This window comes from Aotus nancymaae, unplaced genomic scaffold (assembly GCF_030222135.1).
Source record: "Aotus nancymaae isolate 86718 unplaced genomic scaffold, 86718_ANA_hifiasm-v0.15.2.pri h1tg000010l, whole genome shotgun sequence".
NCBI lineage: Eukaryota > Metazoa > Chordata > Mammalia > Primates > Aotidae > Aotus > Aotus nancymaae.
The window spans coordinates 35,253,279-35,274,444 of record NW_026988421.1 but is presented as its reverse complement, the minus strand read 5'-3'; the positions used below and the strand labels follow the sequence as shown (position 1 = coordinate 35,274,444).

General features: G+C 43.1%; 1 protein-coding gene across 1 annotated transcript in view; it reads right to left on the bottom strand.

The window, feature by feature from the left end:
* Positions 1 to 312: 312 nt before the first annotated feature.
* Positions 313 to 21,166, bottom strand: part of PDLIM1 (PDZ and LIM domain 1) — a 57,320-nt gene continuing 36,466 nt past the window's right edge. The window contains exons 5-7 of the mRNA XM_064374090.1: positions 10,629 to 10,780; positions 1,302 to 1,419; positions 313 to 845 (exon numbers count right to left, since the gene is read on the bottom strand). Coding sequence (XP_064230160.1) covers positions 659 to 845; positions 1,302 to 1,419; positions 10,629 to 10,780 — 457 coding nt within the window. The 3' untranslated portion in view covers positions 313 to 658. The remainder of the gene's footprint in view (positions 846 to 1,301; positions 1,420 to 10,628; positions 10,781 to 21,166) is intronic.

The window sequence follows — 21,166 nt, the reverse complement described above, 5'->3', positions numbered from 1 at the left end:
TCCAAGCCAACTGCTAAAGCTCCCACCTTTTATTTGAGAAGCATTCATTTCCTCAGCTAAGCCTCAGAACAGCCCAATACAAAGAAAACTTCATTTCATTAAAACAGTTAAATATCTTATATTAGCATTAGACAAAGAGGATTTCAAGTAAGCTTCAAAGAAATATAAGAACAGAGCTTGTCAAGATGCAAGTTGAAAGGCCAATAAATCTAAGATAAACAAGAAACCCAAAACAAGAGGACAGGCCTCAGAAATTTCATCAGGCTGGAGTAGGAAACGGGACACGTGCTCAGATAACAGACACCACACTGCTTTGGAGTCTATAAATTTATTGAGTAAAAACTAAATCAATGTCAGGCACATTATATTTGATTGGGTTCAAATTTGGTTGATGTCCAAATGCAGCAGAGAACAGAGGGGAGGAAGGGACACAGGGTTGCTGGCAAGGGTACACTGAACAAAACAGTTTTCCTTTTATTGTAAAATCGGGGATCACACAGCTGGTGTGAGTCAATTAACCAAGGCAGGGGACTCAATGTTTTATGGGCAGGGGGAAAACCAAAGTAAGCAGACAACTTTCAAGACAGGAGAGGGCCAGAACACTGAGACAACAAGCTGCAGCAGAGGTCGGCTGAGAACAGTGGTGAAATCTGCTGGGTCACTTGGGGAACACGGTGACCACGTCGTAGCCCTCGGGTGGTGTGACTCGCTCCCGGGCATGCTTCTCACAGTAGATTTGATCCTCCACAAAGAAATGGCCCTTCTGTTTCAGGTTGGTGCCACAGTCAGTGCACACGTAACACTCGGGATGGCGGTGACGCTCCCGCAGCTTCACGAACACACCGCTACAAAAGCAAGAGAGGGAAAGGACTCTCTCAGTGACAAGCACCTGAAGGTGGCACCCGAGCTCTGCACCATCCTTCCAGAGCAGGGGCCTGGGGCTCCTCCCCAGGGACCCGTCACAGGGGAAACCAGGGCCTCCCAACTGGCCTCCAATCATAAGGCACTTGCTTTTTTTCTTCCCAGGGTCCAGAGACATTTTTCTGGAAGCCCCTCCTACTTCAACAGGGCAGTCCTGATTTTTCTCCTTTTTTATGTTCATAACCTAAGGGCTCTGCAGTGAAGGAAAACCTTCACAACCTGGCTCCGGGACCCAGGACCTTCCCGGCCTCTCTACTGCATTTTTCCAGGAGGGATTTGCCTCCATCCCAACCAAAATGTGCAACATCCAGCACTTTCCACATTTTCATGGTTTACCCAACCTGCAGGGCCTGCAAAGGCTGTGGGAAGCAGATACTCACACAATCCCGGTGCCACATTTGTCACACATAGGCAACTTCTGAGCATTTCCAATCGATGCAGCCACTTTAGTGACAGGAGCTTTAACACTTCTGAATCCTGAGGGCTTGTTGGGATCCCCTGAAATGAGGGAAACACTCTCATTGTCCAGGAAGGGCAGAATTGTATAAGTATCCCTCAGCTTTTCAGAACCACTTACAAATACGTGTTCAGGCAAGGCCATGGGAACTGGAGTGATTCTGCTATGGTATTCTAGGCACATTGCTTAACCTCTTTGGTCCCCAGTTTCTTTTTCTATAAAACAGGAGATTGACTCTTGGCCAAAAATAAAAGGCCAAACAGCCAGAACAATCCTAAGCAAAACACAACAAAGCTGGAAGCATCACGCTACCCAACTTCAAACTATGTTACAAGGCTACAGTAGCCAAAACAACGTGGTAGTGGTACAAGAATAGACACATTGCAAATATGTAGGGCATACTTGGGGGAAAAAAGGAAAAAAATTTTTTAAAATTAAAAATAAATAAAAACAAAATAGACACATAGGCCAATGAAACAGAATAGAGAACCCAGAAATGAGACCACACACCTACAACCATCTGATCTTCGACAAACCTGACAAAAACAAGCAATAGGGAAAGGATTCCCTATTTAATAAATGGTGCTGGGAGACCGGGTTAGCCATATGTAGAAAATTGAAACTGGATCCCTTCTTTACACCTTATACAAAAGTCAACTCAAGATGGATTAAAGGCTTAAATGTAAAGCCCAAAACTATAAAAACCCTAGAAGAAAATCTAGGCAATACCATTCAGGACATGGACATGGGCAAAGATTTCATGAGGAAGACCCCAAAAGCAATTGTAACAAAAGCAAAAATTGACAAATGGGATCTAATTAAACTAAAGAACTTCTGTACAGCAAAAGATACTATCATCAGAATGAACAGACAACCTACAGAATGGTAGAAAATTTTTGCAATCTATCCATCTGACAAAGGTCTAATATCCAGCATCTACAAGGAACTTAAACAAATTTACAAGAAAAAAATAGGTCAGGCACAGTGACTCATATCTGTAATCCCAACAGTTTGGGAGGCTGAGGCTGGTGGATCACCTGAGGTCAGGAGTTTGAGAATAGCCGGGCCAACATAGTCAAACCCCCTCTCTACTAAAATTACAAAAATTAGCCAGGTGTGGTGGCATGCACCTGTAGTTCCAGCTACTCAGGAGGCTGAGGCAGAAGAATCGCCAAGATTGTGCCACTGCACTCTAGCCTGGGTAACAGAGCAAGACTCCATCTCAATAAAAGAAAAAAACAACTACATTAAAAAGTGGGCAAAGAACATAAACAGATACTTTTCTAAAAAAAAATACATGCGGCCAATAAACATGAAAAAAAGCTCAACATCACTGATCATTAGAGAAATACAAATCAAAACCACAGTGAGATACCATCTCATGTGAGTCAGAATGGCTGTGATTAAAAAGTCAAAAAACAACAGATGCTGGCATGGTTGTGAAGAAAAAAGAACACGTTTACACTGTTGGTGGGAGTGTAAATTAGTTCAAACATTGTGGAAGATAGTCTGGTGGTTCCTCAAAGACCTAGAGGCAGAAACACCATTCAACCCAGCAATCCCATTACTGGGTGTATACCCAAAGGAATATAAATCATTCTTTCATAAAGATACATGCACGCTTATGTTCAACGCAGCGCTATTCAATATCAAAGACATGGAATCAACTTAAATGCCCATCAATGATAGACTGGATAAAGAAAGTGTGATACATATACACTAGGGAATACTATGCAGCCATATAAAGGGAACGAGAACCTGTCCTTTGCAGGGACATGGAGTTGGAAGCCATTACCCTCAGCAAACTAACCCAGGAACATAAAACCAAATACCACATGTTCTTACTTGTAAGTGGGAGCTGAATGATGAGAACAAATGGACACATGGGGTAAAGGGGACGAGACACACTGGGCCTATTGGATGGTGTGGAGTGGGGGAGGGAGAGCATCTGGAAGAATGACTGATGGATGCTGGGTTTAATATCTAGGTGATAGGATGATCTGTGCAGCAAACCACCATGGCACATGGTGACCTATTTAACAAACCTGCACATCCTACACATGTACCCCTGAACTTAAAAGTTGGAAATTTAAAAATAAAGTTTTTAAAAAAAGAAATCCACATCACAGAAAGAACAGAATCATCAGAGTACAGCATGCTACAGCAGCAGCCAGATGACAATCATCTCCTACAGAGCAGAGAAAGGAGCCTTTCTGTAGTGCATGTAAAATAAGCTCCTAGTAGCTAGATGCTGAGCTGCCTAAGGCCCAGCTCATCACATCTTAGGCAACAAAGCCCTGTACCATGGTGGCTATTACCAATGGTAAGCTGTTAATATTGCTATTATTACCATACTTTCAACTTGCTGTGCTTCCGCAGAACTTACCTTTGTACTGTGGTGTAGCCTTGCAGGATTGTTATGTTTGTCAGCTATTTATATGTCTCTCTCCCTAGACTGCAAATTACTTGTGCACAAGTGCCTTCTTTTATGTACATTTCAATACCCCATGGAGCCTAGTGTGAGGGCATAGCAAATAGAGGCTCAATAAATACGCTGAAATAAATGATAAAATGACATGACAGATCCATGATGGTGCCTATGTTAGTCCAACATGCTTTGGCCCAAGACTCTGTGCAGGCATGGCTCTGAACAGGCACCTGTGAGCATCCCAGGCCCCAGAAGAAATTTTGTAAAATCCTCAGGCCAGGCTCTGCCATAGACCAGCTGAATGAGCATCTCCAGGTGCAGGAGATTCAATTCTACACTCCTGGCTAAACCCATTTATTCAGACTAAAGCAGCTGCTCTCAAACTTGATCGTGCATCAGAATCACCTGGAGGCCTTGTTAACACGCAGATTGCTGGGCCCCACCCCCAGAGTTTCTGATCCAGAAGGCCCAGAATGGGGCCTAAGACTTTGCATTTTCAACAAGTTCCCAGGTGGTTCTGATCCAAGAACCACTGGGCAAGAGCAAAGAAATAGCTTCCTGTGCCAGGCGAGGGGATGAGAAGAGGGCCACCCCATGACTGCAGTCACGTCGGGCAATCGTGGGGCTGATGGATGAGGGCCTTAGCTCTCTTGTGTTTTCAGAAAGTGAGTCCCTATATGCTGACCAATCCTTCTGAACCAAAAATAGAGACACATGTTCACACAATGGACATTTATTTATTAGTTTTTTACCACTGTGCCCGGCAACACGGGGTATTTAGAATACATGGTTGACTATTTTGACCACAATTACCCCGCCCCTCTCTTGCCACGCTTACCTTCAGTCAGTGGTTCCCTACTGGGGGCAATTTTGTCTCCCAGAGGGCAGTTTCGAATGTCACACTGAAAGGGAGTGCCACTGGCATCTAGTGGGCAGAGGTCAGGGATGCTACTGAACATCCCAAAATACACAGGGCAGCCCCACACCAAGGACTCATATGGCCCAAAATGTCAATAGCACCAAGGCTAAGAAACCCTGCTCTCAATGGAATAGACTTCCCCATCCCCAGACTTTGGCCAAGGATGTGAGCCTTGTTTAGGCAAAAGCACTAAGGGCAACGCTAAGTGTTGTGTGGTGTAGCCGTGTCCCCACAGAGCTATTGCCTCTGCCATGAAAACAGCAAGTGCCAGAGTGCCTCTCCCTTCCCTGGGCTTGAATGAAGAGGACTCAGGGGGCCTGGTCCAGCCCTGCCAAGCCCAGCAGAGCCACAGGTGTCCAGCAGCTCTCATAAATACGGGTTACCCACTGCTGTTAGGAGAGCTGGTTTGGGGTACTTGGCTGGCTTATGGGGAACAACAAGAGGGTATATGTGAATGCAGCCTGAACTCTCAACAGCCCTATCATGGTGTCATGGCTCAGACTTAGGCTTCCCTGCTCCAAGCTGGGATGGTTCATCACTGGGAACTGATGCCCACAGATGTCCACCTGGCAGCACATGAGATGGGGCAGAGATTAGGAGATGCCATGGTTTTAAGTGGTGAGCTCTACAGATGGGCATGGGGAAGGCTTAGTTGGGCCTACCAGCAGGTGCATAAGAAGAAACCACCTTTGTGCTTCTGTTCTCCCTGAGCCCAAGGTACCTACCTTCTTGCCCTTCCCAAGCCTCCCTCCCTTCCTTTGGGAGGAGGACAAAGCTCCAATTTTATTCATTATATATTTTGCCTGTATTTTTTAAAATATTGCATTTAAATGCCATTGGTGTCTTGATTATTGAGTTTTCCAGTGCTCCCGTAAATTCTGCACTCAAGGCCGGGCACAGTGGCTCATATCTCTAATCCGAGCACTATAGAAGGCCAAGGCGGGCAGATCACTTGAGGTCAGGAGTTCGAGACCAGCCTGGTCAACATGGTGAAATCCCATCTCTACTAAAAATACAAAAACTAGCTGGGCATGGTGCCACATGCCTGTAGTCCCAGCTACTTAGGAGGCTAAGGCAGGAAAATGACTTGAACCCAGTGGGCAGAGGTTGCAGTGAGCTGAGATCATGCCACTGCACTCCAGCCTGGGCAACACAGCAAGACTCCATCTCAAGAAAAAAAAAAAATCACACTCAAAGCAATGCCTCCCTGACCTCACCCTGATCCTGGCCCTGCCTAGAGGGATCTCAGAAGGGCCTGGGTGGGCATCTGCTCCAAGCATCATGCCTCAAGCATCCCAAACAGATTCCCTCATTTTCTGGCTGATGGTGCTGAAGCCACCTGGCTACCTGCCCATGACAAGAAGGAAATGGCGGCATCTCTGCATACCTGGGCAGTTTGCAAAGGCACTGACTGGGCTGAGAACCAGCTCAATAAGGTCAGGCTCTCTTACGCAATGGGCTTTTTCACATAACTCACTCAATCCACAGTAAAATCACCAGGAAAAAAGAGAGGCTGCAAAAAGGTAGAATGAAAGAAAGCTATGAGGGGCATGCAATCTCCACCTGGTAGGAGAATCCACATCTGTTTCTAGAATGAAGAGACCTGACCTGGATAAAACTGGGCACAGCTGGGGCAGAGCAGGCTGCCTGCCCCACAAGACTCGCTGTGGCTTTTTCAGCCCTGCGGCGCCACCTGCTGGCTTCAAGGTTTTTCTCTCGCTTATCCAGCCAACAGGCTAATCCAAAGAAATCTCTCTTCCTTTCTTCTCAACTAGCTTACATTGAAAATACTAGCTTCCTTTGGACTCTGGGCAACTACAAAAATTTCCAAATGCCTCTTCTTCCAGTGAATCCTGTATCCCAAATATTTTTTGAAAAAAAAAAAGTGAAAATTAGCTAAATAAACCACAGCTGTTTTTCTATCCACTTCACTGCTCAACAACCTTGCATGGCTCCACACTCCTTTAGAATCAAGCTCATGATTCTTAACCTTGCACACAGTATCTAACTTGCACCCCATATCTAACTCGAGATCACCCGAGGATTCACCTGGAACCCTGGGCACCAGCCAAAATGAGCCTCAGTACTTGCTGAACAAGTCTCCAGCTTTCTCATCTCAGAGCCTCTGGCCATGACTGCTCCTTCCAAATCTCCAATCATTAAAAGCCTCCTTCTATGGACAGATGAATAGATAAACAAAATGTAGTATACATATACAATGGAATAATATTCTGCCTTAAAATGGAAAGGATTTCTGACACATGCTACATGGATGAACCTTGAGGATATTAGGATACTACGCTAAGTGAACTAAACCAGACCCAAAAGGACAACTACTGCATGATGCCACTGATGTAAGGGATTTAGAGCAGTTCAATTCATAGAGACAAGTAGGAGAGCGGTTACCAGGAGTTGGGAGGAGCGAGGGATGGGGAGATACTCCTTAATGGGAACAGTTTCAGTTTTGCAAAATAAAAGGATGGATGGTGATGACAGTAGCACAATCACATAAATGTACTTAATACCACTGAAAATCTATTAAGATGGTAAATTTTATGTTACGTATATTTCACCACAATTTTTATTTAACATAACGGCTTCTTCTACCTGCAAGTTTTGGAATTGGATCCAGAACAAAATAAAGTTTGAGGAACCAAGAGCCCTTTCTCCTAGTCTAGAGGCTGAATTTTACCCAAAATGAGACAACCTGTGTTGGGTCTTCAAGGTTTATGACCAAACCCTGCCGTAGCCAAGCTTCCTTTGGGGGCCTCGCTCACTGTGCACACAGCAGTTTACAGACGTAGCTTCACTTAAACCTGTAAATAATCCCGTGAGGTCCTAGTTATTCGCTTCATTGGACCTGTGCAGAAACTAGAGCTTAGAACTGCAAGCAACTTGCTGGAGGTGTCGCAGCAGGCAGAGGCAGATCCTGGATGCCAGTGCTCTTTCTGGCCCGCAGCACTGCTTTCTGAACCAGAGGCCTTTCTGAATGACAGGACCCTTCATCAACTGCTTTTACTGCCTTAACCTTTCACCATTTTAGCTCAAACAAAAACAGGCATTTGGGGCCAGGTGCTGTGGCTCACATCTGTAATTCCAGCACTTTGGGAGGTCCAGGTTGGTAGATCACCTGAGGTTACAAGTTCAAGACCAGCCTGGCCAACATGGAGAAACCCCATCTCTACTAAAAGTGCAAAAATTATCTGGGCATGGTGGTGCATGCCTGTAATCCCAGATACTTGGGAGGCTGAGGCAGGAGAATCACTGGAACCTGGGAGGTGGAGGTTGCAGCGAGCCGAGATCGTGCCACTGCACTCCAGCCTGGACAACAAAACAAGACTCTGTCTCAAAAAAAACAGGCATTTGGGTTTCTTCTCCCAAGAGCCTTCTGCATATAAAGAATGTTTAGTATGGAATCTATCCTGTTACAGTCAGTAAAGATTTAATGCAGGTACACATTAAGAGACACAGGAGAAACTACAAGATTTGCTATCTCCCTCTTCCCTTCTAGCAGAATCTTGATTCTCTTTGGGGCAAGAAGCATCAGACTAAGGGATAAAATTTTTTTAAAAAGAATCCGAATTCCCAGACTCTCATTTACCTAGGTGTAGCCACGTGACTAAATCATGTTCAATAAAATGTAAATGGCAGAGTAACGTTGGACTTCTGGGAAGGAGAATGCTGGCTCATCTGAAATAGGGACTCCCTGGTTAGCCCTATCTCACTTCTTCCTTCCTGTCACCTGGAAGTAAGTGTGATGGCTGGAACACCAGCGGCCAACCAGGACCACGAAGTAACCTTGGGAATGGAAGCCACAAATTTGGTGGCTAGAGTGCAGGATAGAAGTCCAGATCTTGAAGAGCATGGAGCTTCCAAATCAATGTTCAGGTCCTTCTCTGTAAGCCCAGATGAGCTCTGCAGCATTTGTCTATTTGGGCACAGATGAACTGACCTTGCCTCTCATTGAAGGGTTTCACATCCACGTAAGAGTAAAATAAGCTGTGGTTTCCCACGTTTTAGCAAAGCTGTCATCCTCAAGGGTTGGCCCCCAAGTTGTTCATCAGACAAAGCTAATACTGGAACTTGATACGAAGTATGGCTCGTTACTTCCCAGCTGCTCAGCTACTCCAAGCAAAAGAGGAAAGCAGTGGTAGAATAATAACATTTTAGCCTAAAAGAAGCACATGCAAACACGTGGCCCATCGTTTCCTAATTCCTTACGGTTGTATATTGCCACTCTCTCTAAAGAAACCACACAAACAGGGAGGAAGCTCAGGTGTCAGGTGTGTTCAGGGAACTTTCTGCTCAGAAAGGGCTCCCCAGTGAGCTGAATCTTCAGCAGCGGACACTGAGGAGGGAGGTTCATCCTCCAGAGGGCACTAGGCTCTCAGCCAACATGTCAATCCTTTTGCAACCTGGCTGAGGCAGGTCTCACATTCAAAATTACAAGGTGTCCCCTCACTGGAGCATCCACTGTCTTTTTTCAGATGGGTCCGTGAGAGAGATAAAGAGGGCAGAGAAAGCAAGATCGCAGTGAGGTGCCCAAGCCTCAAAGAAGGAAGAGATTTTGGGAGGCCAAGGCTGGTGGATCACGAGGTCAAGAGATCGAGACAATCCTGGTCAACATGGTGAAACCTCGTCTCTACTAAAAATACAAAAATTAGCTGGTCATGGTGGCATGCGCCTGTAGTCCCAGCTACTCGAGAGGCTGAGGCAGGAGAATTGCTTGAACCTAGGAGGCAGAGATTGTGGTGAGCCGAGATGGCGCAATTGCACTCCAGCCTGGGTAACAAGAGCAAAACTCTGTCTCAAAAAAGAAAAAGGAAGAGAGAGTGTGGAGGGCTGGGCATCACAGGGACTAGGGAAGGATGCAAAACCCAGCTCTCTGGAAGAGGCTGCTCACGAGTGTCACAGGGGGTGCTGATGAGGATCCACCTGGGACGAGGTGGGTGTCAGGGCTGCTGATCCACAGGTCGCTTTTGTGAGGGGAAAAAAGCATCCCTTCTTCAATACATCCACCTGTCACAATTTCTCAACCTATACCATTGTTATTAAGTGAAGATACTTTTACTGCTATCCACTTAAACATGATCACAAGTCTTCAGGGAGAAGCATGTCTCCTGAGACCTGCAGCACCCTATGGGGTGGCCCTGGGTGCCTCAACATCAAAGCTCACCCCAAGGACAAGAAAGCTTCTTCACAACATTTCAAACATCACAATAACTATGCAGCAAGTACTCGGTTACAGTGATGGATGTTTTACACAACTTAGGCCATTTCATGACCACGACAATCTTAGAGGAAAGGATTGTTATCCCTGATGGACAGGTGAGAAAACAGGCCTGGGAAGGTTCAGAGATGTGCTGGAGGTCACAGAGTAAGAACACGGCCACAAGGGGGGGTCTCAAGCCCTCAAGGGGGCACCCACCCTACAGCAAATACAAACACAAGCCATAAAGCAAAGCCAGCCCCTGGCTTCACTGAGGGCTGCTTCATCCTCATTCTGCTGCTCACTGCCCATGGCCTTCATCACTCCTTCCTCAGCCACCACCAAGGTATTGTTTCTGGGCTCAAAGCAAATGAATGGCCAAGGGACAGACCAACAGGTTCCCACAGCAGTCAGGCTCACCCCAACCTCTGCATGCTCTTGCTCATGTGATAGGACACAGTTGGCCAGGCCTGGAGTTTCTTAAATACAGACCCGGGGAGGATGTGATCAGCACCCTCTCTTCCCCTCTCTCTCTCTCTCTTCCTCTCTCTATCGCTTTTAAAGAATTTCAGCATTTTAAAAGCCCATGCCCTCCAAAACAGGCTCCAGGGTGTGTTCACCTGTGCTTCCACAATGACTGACTCTCACATCTGACCTTGAACAAGAGCCTCTGACTGCGGATGGAGCTGATTACCTTTTTCTTCAGACTCCAGGATTTCTTGCAAAACCAAGAAAGACGTGGACTGTTTCGGGGGCTCATTCAACTCCTGTTTCTCCTGAAGCATCTTGTAAACTTCAGATTCTTTGTCGATGACAAGGCCGCTTGGAGGCTGAGCATGGTCTAAGCTGTAAAGAATGTTTGAAAAATTGATTAGGACATGACAGAAGTTAAAAATAACTTCACTGGGAACCTCCTCCAGGCAAAGAGACCGCTGATTTGAAGGACAGATAGAAATTACCTTCAAGCCCTCTCCTAACTCAGCCATAGACCTGCTGCCAGCACAGTGAAAGTGAGACGTCTTTGTAGTCAGAGCTGGCTGCTGCTTCAATACAATCAGAGGCTCTTCTAAATAGCTTCAGTAGTTCAATTACTTTTTGGCCTAATCCCATGGAATGGGAATGCTCTATCTCTTTATAAATTATATCAACAGCATTATGTCCAGAGAAAATTTAGAAAAGAAAAACATGTCAACCACTGCCCAACCACAAAGAATTCAGCCAGGTCCCCCTTGTATGGGCCACAAACATTGCTTTCATGAGCAGGAATCTCGTGTTCTGCATTCCTGACTATCTCACAGTGCTTTCCCTGTCTATAAATACCTCCTGATTCTCAAGGCCAGGCGCTTGGGTCTCCTCACCTATAACACAGAGGTAACAGTACCTTCCTTGCCTGGTTCACAGGTTGGTGGTGAGGCTGGGACATGCAAGTGCTTTGTAAACCATGAAGTGTTCAGGCCCAGGGACCGGGCAAGCCAGGCCTTGTCTTCCCTACCTTCCTCCTGTCATTCTGGGTGACCCAGAACAGGACAAGACAGGCAGAGCCCACCTCTTTTCCCCAGGGCTCCACTTTCTAAGCGGTGGACAATGACAGGGAGGTAGTCTCTCATCAGCTATACCTGTAAATCTATCCTGCATCTGACCCCTTCTCACCTCCCCACCTCTCCCAGGTCCAAGCCATGCCACCCCTTACCAGCACGGCTGACAAGATGTGTAACTTGTCTCTGCTATCACTAACGACCCAAGGACAGTCTTATTTTTGACTAGAGGCCAGAGTGATGTCCTCTATTCAGAATATCAGTGATATTTTTTATGTTTTTAGAGACAGGGACTCACTCTCTTGCCCAGGCTGGAGTACAGTGGTGCAATCATAGATAACTGTAACCTCGAACTACTGGCCTCAACAGATAGATCCTCCCGACTCAGCCTCCTGAGTGGCTAAGACTACAGATGCACCACCATCCCCCGCTAATTTTGTCATTATTTTTGTAGAGACAGGGTCTTGCTGTGCTGCCCAGGCTGGTCTCAAAGTTCTGGCCTCAAGTGATCCTCCAGCCTCAGACTCCCAAAGCACTGGGATTACAGGCATGGGCCAGAGTGCCCAGCCCAGAGTGATATTTTAAACACATGAATCAGACTGTGTCATGCTTTGGCTCAATGTATTCTCATTTGACTTAGCACTGAATATTTAGTTTTAATAATAAAATATATGTTTCATCAAATTCAACTTTTTTGGAGTAAATGTTATCACAGAGGAAAAAGTCCCTAACACACATGTCCCAAGCTTCTCCCTCCAGACATATCCCCTGCCAGCCCTGGCTCACTCCACTTGACCGAGACCAGGCTTCCTGCTATGCCTGGCAAACACTAGCCTCACAGCCTGTGCCCTCACTGCACCCTCAGCCCATGCTTCATCCAGGTCTCTCCTCAAGTGCACTCCTCAGAGTGGCCTTCCTGACCTCGACTTAAAACAGGCCGCCACATCGCCCACAATCACTCTTAACTCCCCACCTGCTCTGTCAGCATGTATTCTACTTGTATTCCTTTATTTCTTTGTTGCCTGTCTCCCCACTGGAAAGTAAGCCCCAGGAGTCGGGGGACATGACTTGTCTTGTTCCCCATCATATTTCCAGGCCTGGATCAGTGCCTGGCACAGGTCATAGCTCAGCAGGCATCAGGCAAGTGAATGAATACTGCAGAGTGGGTCCAAGGCCTCCTTCCTCCTTGTTGCGCTCTCCCTGTTCCTGCAGGCTCACGAGGTCCTGCAAGGCAGCTGGCCTCTGAGGGCTGTGCCAGGGACATGGGCAGCCCCACCTCCTGGCCCCAGATCACCTCCTTCCTCTCAGCCTGAGCTGCTAGGGAGGAAGGCCAGTGTGCCCAGTGGAACCAAAGAGCAAATATCAGATGGTGGGGCAATTTATTGATACAGATGATAGGTTTCTATATATAAAGAATTTTGCTTCCTGAGTAAAAAAAGCTATAAAGTCTCCAGCTTTATAGATGCAGCTTTAGGGATGCAGGCAGTGGCCAGGAATGGTTTTATTCAGCAACTCTAACCAGTCTCTCTTTAGGGCTGCCGTCACTTTCACAGGTGCAAATGAATTGTATCAATCATGCTTATTCATTTCCAGGGTATGTGTTTTCCCTGGGTAATTCTCTGCAAGTTACCTTTTCCTCTTTCTTTCTTTCTCCCTCTCCTTTCTTCCTTTCTCTTTTCTGAGACAACCTCTGGGGCATGTTCAGTCTTCGGGTTCCCAGCTAAAGGCAGAGTCAATCACAGCAATCAAGCTCCAGGTGTTTCCCTTCCACTCCAACCATGTCCTCACAATAGAGGAAAAGGTACCCAAAGAGTGACATGCTTTGTGACTGCCAAAGAAGGTCAGAATTTCAGTAGAAAGGCTCATTGGTCACTCCTGCTGACTGCATTTGGGGGAGGGAAAGCAGCTATCCCTGCCTGTCCTGCCCACTCCAGCTGCCCTCTGCTTGGCCTCTTCCCACACCTGCAGGGAACTGTGGGTGCCTCCCACGGCAGGCGATGGAACCACCTGGGGGAGTTGTTGTAACCAAGGGTCTTTCTTTATCTCATGTTTCCAGCCCTTTCTTAAGAGTTATATGCCTGACTCTTTAAGTCCCGAGTTTGGAACTTGCCCTATAATAAGCATATTACATTATTTTTGGATAAATCTTTTTTCTATTACACTTAGAACTATTTTAAAGTTGAGATCAGATTATGGAATGTTCTTGGGAAAGATTTTTCCTCTTCTTTGGTGTATGTTATGTCTGGAAGCCACCGACAGAACACTCAAAAAAATGACAGAACCCAAACCACAAGGCCATCACATATTCTTACAGAAAATCATCTTGTGAAGGATTTCTGTGATTTAAAAAAACAAAAACAAAAACAAAAACAGCTCACTATTTTTCTCAAATAATGATAGTATCTTTATACCACTGGACGATTTATAAAGCACTTTCCATTTCTATTACCCTACTTCAGGCATGGGTACACCTGACTCAAAAATAACATCCTAAGATCCAAAGTCTAAGTCTTAGACACTAGACTACAAGGTATTGACATGATATCACAATATCTTAAAAAATAATAATGACAAAAATATGAAGGAGAAATAGAGCAAAAAAATCTCATTTTTATATTAATAACAGCAATGAAAGAATACTACAATGATATGGCTTCAGAAAATATAATACACACCACTCAGTCTCCAGGAGAAAAAGTTTTGAGGGTAGAACAGTGAAAATAAACACTTTCTTCTGAACCCACTCTGTACAGTTTTAATAACAAAATACAAGAATATAAGCAAATTCAACTACTTTGAGTAACAATACATTACACAGTTTCCTCGTTCCTCTTTCTCCCTGGGAGCTGATGTGTATCAGTTTCCTAAATGTTTAACATTTTCTCCCACTATTTTAGGACCTGACCTGTGGGACCCAGGGTTGTTCTAGCCAAGCCACTCCCATCCCCACCTAACGAGGTGGCTGACACAGCCAGGAGTAGGAAGGTCCCAGTGGTCTTTAGAACATAAGAAGAAACTCCCCTTGAGCCCACCTCCCACAGGAGGATTTTGGAGACTGAGCCTGCAGACTTTATGCAACTCTTACACCTGCTCCAGCCAGAAGGGCAGCTGGGGTGAGGATCAGAAGGATAAGGAGGATGGAAAGCAGTGTGCTCATGGCTCTGGGGCATGGGTCAGCCCAGCAACCTTGGGATGCAGCTTTAGGGATGCAGGCAGTGCATCCCTCCATCTCAAAAATAGAAAGTCTACTCCATCAAAACCATGAAGTGACCAGAGTAACGATACAAAGGGGCTTTTATTAACTTGGGCCATCATCTATGGCAGCCACTTAATTATCTGTATATAAATCTCAGCTAAAACAAGACAGCCATAAGAAAAAAATTATCATTGCTGACACAACCTTAGTAGGGTCATTTTCTCACATAGTAAGAAAATTTTGATACTTTAATAAAACAAAGATTAGGATAGAAAGGGGAATTATGTGAATTATTGAAAGCATCCGGACAGGAGAAGATGGTCTCCTCATAAAAATCTTCTTCCTGTCTGAGAAGATGAAGTAGACATATTTTTCCATTTCACCCAGTACAACCCAAAACCCTGGACATTACATATAAAGCAAACATGAGAAGCCTCTGAGAGGGCAACAGAAGGCAGACTGGCTAGGGACCCCGCGTCCTGAGGACCATGGTGGTGAGTTCCCATGGTGCTCTTGTTGCCTTGGACATCCCAGACATGGAGCTGAGGGCAGCAACCTGGACAGTAACGGGCACAGACAGAAGAAGTCTCAAGAGAAGGCTCCTATCTCTGACCCAATGATCAGAAAGGGGCAGCCCAGCAAGACACAACACATTGAAACAACAACCACTATTCTCCAGCCAGGAAAGGACAAGTGGAGAGTCCAGACTTCTAGTCTCACCAGGCTATGATGAGGTTCCCCAACTACCTCACTGGGGTACGCTCAGAGAAAGCCCAGTAGGGAGTCTGGATTTCATCCTTACCCAGTTGTAATGAAGAAAACCTAGGAGAGAATCAGGGCTCTCACCACTGCTCAGTAGTGTCAAGGCCACCACTCACCCATAAGGTGTTAGTGGAGGCCATATTGGGCCAGAACTCACACCCCATCCAGCAGTAATGAGTGGCCCCAGTGACCTCAGGTGTGAACAGATGGCAGAGTGGGGAAACTGGACTTTTTATCCCCACCTGTCAGTAATGAGTCAGCACCCCAACCCCCTATCTGAGGGGAAGCCAGTGAAAACAGAAGGTTTTAATGAGATCCAGAATCTAATAACATAATAACAAGAATGTTCAAGATTCAGTTGAAAATCACCTCTCTCAGAAGAACCAGGAAGAGATCATCTCTCAGAAGAACCAAGAAGATCAATAGATGCCAACATCAAGATGACAGAGATGTTGGGATTACCTAACAAAGATGTTAACACAGTCATCATAAAAATGTTTCAATGAACAATTATGAGCACACTTGAAACACATTTTTAAAAGTCTCAACAAAAAAACATATAAAGAATGAAATAACAACTCAAATAAAAACCACAGTGGATACACTCAACAGCAGCATGAAGGAGACAAAGGAAAGAATTGGTGAACTGGAAGGTAGAATAATAGAAATTATCCAATTTCAAGAACATAGACAAATAGAATGGGGGCTGGGTGGTGGCTTACACTTGTAATCCCAGCACTTTGGGAAGCTGAAGCAGGTGGATCACCTGAAGTCAGGAGTTTGAGACCAGCCTGACCAACATGGAGAAACCCTGTCTCTACTGAAAATACAAAATTAGCTGGGTATGGTGGCAGGCGCCTGTAATCCCAGCTACTTGGGAGGCTGAGGCAGGATAATCGCTTGAACCCAGGAGGCAGAGGTTGTGGTGAGCCGAAATCGTGACATTGCACTCCAGCCTGGGCAACAAGAGCAAAACTCCATCTCAAAAAAAAAAAAAAAAAAAAGGAGAAAAAAAGAAATAAAGAGCCTTACAAACCTATGAGAATATATAAAAGATATATATTATATATTATATAGATATATAGATATCTTAAATAGATCTTTAATCTATTTTGAACTATTTTTTCTTCCTTTTTTTTGTGACGAAGTCTCATTCTGTCACCTGGGCTGCCATTCAGTGGCACGATTATATATAGATATCTATAATTATATATATTATATAGATATAGATAGATATCTATATATAGATATCTATCTATATCTATATAGATACAGATAGATATCTATATCTATATATAGATATCTATAATTATATATATTATATATTATATATAATATATATATATTATATGAGAATATATAAAAGAATATATAAAAGATCCAAAATTCATGTCAATGGAGTCCTGGAAGAAGAGAAAAAAGGGGGGACTGGAAAAGTACTAAAAAATCACGTCTGAAGGTGTCCTAAATTTGGTAAATGACATAAAGAAGTGAAGTGAACATGGAACAGAATAAACCTAAAAAAATCCACACCAAACACATCATGATAAATTTCTGAAAACTAAAACAAAGAAAGAATTTTCAAAGCTGTAAGAGAAAAATGACACCTTATCTAGAAGGGAAAACCAATTCAAATGACAGCAGATTTCTTATCAGAATCCATAAAGAAAAGAAGGAAGTAGCACAATGTTTTCAACTGCTGAAAGAAAAAACTGCCATCCTAGCATTCTGTATCCAGTGGAAATATCCTTCAAGAATGAAGGAGAAATCAAGACATCCTCAGACACAGGGAAACTGAGAGCATAGAGATAAATAAATGTTTAAAGGAAGTTCTCTAAATAGGCAAAAAATAATAATAGTAATAGAAGGAACCAGCCAGGCACAGTGGCTCACCTGAGGTGAAGAGTTCAAGACCAGCCTGGCCAATGTGGCAAAAACCTGTCTCTACTAAAAATGCAAAAATTAGCCAGGTGTGGTGGCAGATGCCTGTAATCCCAGCTACTCGAGAAGCTGAGGCACAAGAATCACTTGAACCCAGGAGGCTGGAGGTTGCAGTGAGCAGAGATCACACCACTACACTCGAACCTGGGCGGTAACAAGAGTAAGACTCTACCAAAAAAAAAAAAGAAGTAATCTTGGAATACTGAGAATGAAAAAAAAAAAAAAAACCATAAGCAAAAATATGGGTTTTAAAAATACTTTCCCTCTCAACGTATTCTAATTCTTTTTGACAGAGCAAAAATTATAATACTGTCTGATGTGGTGGCTCACACCTATAATTCCAGTACTTTGGGAGGTCAATGCAGGAGGATCGCTTGAGCTTAGAAGTTCAAGACCAGCCTGAACAATATGGTTAAACCCCATCTCTACAAAAAAAAAATTAGCCAGTCATAATGACACATGCCTGTAGTCTCAGCTACTCAGGAAGCAGAGGTGAGAGGATCACTTGAGCCCAGGAGGTGGAAGTTGCAGTGAGCCACTGCACTCCAGCCTGGGCAAGAGAGAGAGAGACTACTCTAAGAAAGTAAGTAAGTAAGTAAATAAATAAATAAATAGACATTACAACTGATACCACAGAAATAAGGACAATAAGAGACTACTATGAACAATTACATACTAACAAATTAGAAAACCTAGAAAAAATGGATAAATTCCCAAAAACATATAACCTACCAAGACTGAGTCATAAAAAATTAAAAATAAAAATCTGAACAGACCTATAACTAGTAAGGAGGTTGAATCAGTAATGGAAAACATCCCAACAAAGAAAAGCCCAGAACCAGATGGCTTCACTGGTGAATTCTATCAAGCAATTTTGAAAGAATTAAAACTAATCCTTCTCGAACTCTTCCAAAAAACTGAAGAGGAGAGAATCCTTCCAAACTCATTCTATGAGGCCAGTATTACTCTGATACCAAAACCAGACAAACATATTACAAAAAAAAAAAACAACTATAGACTGATATTACTGATCAATATTGATGCAAAAATACTCAACAAAATACTAGCAAATCAAATTCAACAGCATATTAAAAGGATTAAACACCATGTCCAAGTGGGATTTATTCCTGTAATGCCAAGATGTTTTAACAATCAATGTAACACATCACATTAACAGAATGAAGGACAAAAACCACAGTCATCTGAATCCAGAAAAAGCATTTGACAAAATTCAACAAACTTTCATGATAAAAACACTCAAAGAAACAGGAATAGAAGGAAATTACCTCCACATAATAAAGTCCACGTATGACAAGTCCAGAGCTAACATCTTACTCAATATGAAAATCAAAGCTTTTCCTTTAAGATCACCAGCAAGGCAAGAGTGTCAACTTTTACCACCTCTTTTCAACATAGCATTGAAAGTCCTAATCAATCAGAGACCTTAGGCAACAAAAAGAAATGAAAAGCATCCAAGGCCAGGCACCGTGGCTCATGCCTGTAATCCCAACACTTTGGGAGGCCAAGGCAGGCAGATCACAAGGTCAGGAGTTTGAGACCAGCCTGACCAACATGGTGAAATCCCGTCTCTACTAAAAATACAAAAATTAGCTGGGTGTGCTGGTGCACATCTGTAATCCCAGATACTCAGGAGGCTGAGGCAGGAGAATCACCTGAACCTAGGACGCAGAGGTTGCAGTAAGCCAAGATTGCACCACTGCACTCCAGCTTGGGTGACAGAGCAAGACACCGTCTCAAAAAAATAAAATAAAATAAAAGGCATCCAAATTGGGAAAGAAGAAGTAAAATTATATCTGTTCAAAGACGTAATAATCGAATACACAGAAAACCCTAAAGATTTCCCCCCACTACACACACACACACACACACACACACACACACACAATACACACTGTTGGAACTGGAACTAATAAATGAATTCAGCACAGTTGCAGAATACAAAATCAAAAAACAAAAAAACAGTTGTTTCTATACAGTAACAATGAATAATCCAAACAGAAAACTAAGAAAGCAATCTCATTTGTAATAGCATCAAAAAGAACAAAATACTTAAGAATAAACTTAACCAAGGAAGTGAAAAACTTGTACACTCAATTTTAAAATTATAAAACATTTAAAAACTTAAAACATTGTTGAAAGAAATCAAACAATGTACAAATAAACAAAAAGACATCTCATGTTCATGGAATGGAAGACTTAAGATTGTTAAAATATCTATACTACCCAAAGTAATCTACATCTTCAATGCAATAGCTATCAAAACCTTAATGGCAATTTTTGCAGATAAATAATTATAAAATTATATAATTTTATATAATTATAAAATTATTATTATAAAATTATAATATGAAAAATCAAAAGCTTTTCCTTTAAGATCACCAGCAAGGTGATTTTATATAATTTTAGGAATATTTTATATAATTTTAATTATATAAAATTTTAATTATATAAAATCATCCTAAAATTATATAAAATCTCAAAGGACCCTAAATAGGCAAAACAATCTTGAGAAAGAAAAACAAAAATGAAGGCCTCACACTTCAATATTTCAAAACATATTACAAAGCTATAGTAATGAAACAGTATGGTACTAGTATAAGACAGATATAGAGACCAATAAAATAGAATAGAGAGCCCAAAAATAAACGTTTGTATACACTGTCAAACGATCTTCGACAAGGGTGCCACAGCTACACAATGGTTAAAGAATAATCTCTTCAATGGTGTTGGAAAAACTGGATACTCACATGTAAAATGATGAAGTTGCACCCTTACCTAATGCCATATAAAAAAATAATTTTGCCAGACACAGTGGCTCACACCTGTAATCCCAGCATTTTGGGAGGCCAAGGCAGGTGGAACACTTGAGATCAGGAGTTTGAGACCAAACTGGCCAACACAGTGAAACTCCATCTCTACCAAAAACTACAAAATAATTAGCCAGTAGTGGTAATGCATGTCTGTTGTTCCAGATACTTAGGAAGCTGAGGCAGGAGAATCACTTGAACCCAGGAGGTGGAGGTTTCAGTGAGCCAAAATCGTGCCACTGAATGGCAGCCCAGGTGACAGAATGAGACTTTGTCACAAAAAAAAAGGAAGAAAAAATAGTTCAAAATAGATTAAAGATCTAAACATAAGACAAGAAACTATAAATATAAAACTTCTAAAAGAAAATATAGGGGGCCAGGTCCTATAGCTGATGCATGTAATCCCACCACTTTGGGAGGCCAAGGTGGGAGGATCACTTGAGCCCAGGAGTTCGAGACCAGTCTGAGACTCTGCCTCTATTAAAAAATAAAAATTAAAAAAAGCTTCCTAACACTGAATTTCGTGATGATTTCTTGAATATGGCACCAAAAACACAAGCAACAAAAGCAAAAATAAACAAATACAACTACATCAATCTTTAAAACTTCTGCACCACAAAGGAAACAACAGAGCAAAAAGGCAACTTACAAAATAGGAAAATAATTTGCAAAACATACGTGTGATAAGGAATTAATATCCAGAATATATAAAGAACTCCTACAACTCAACAACAAAAAACAAATAACTCAATTAAAAAATGAGCAAAGGATTTGAATAGACATTTAGCCAAAAATGATTAACAAGCATATGAAAAGATATCTAACATCACTAGTCATTAAATAAATGCAAATCCAACCAAAATGAGGTATCACCTCACACCTGTTAAGAGGGCCACTATCAAAAAGACATAAAACAAATGCTGGTAAGGATGTGGGGAAATTGGAACCCTTATATATTGATGGTAGGAAT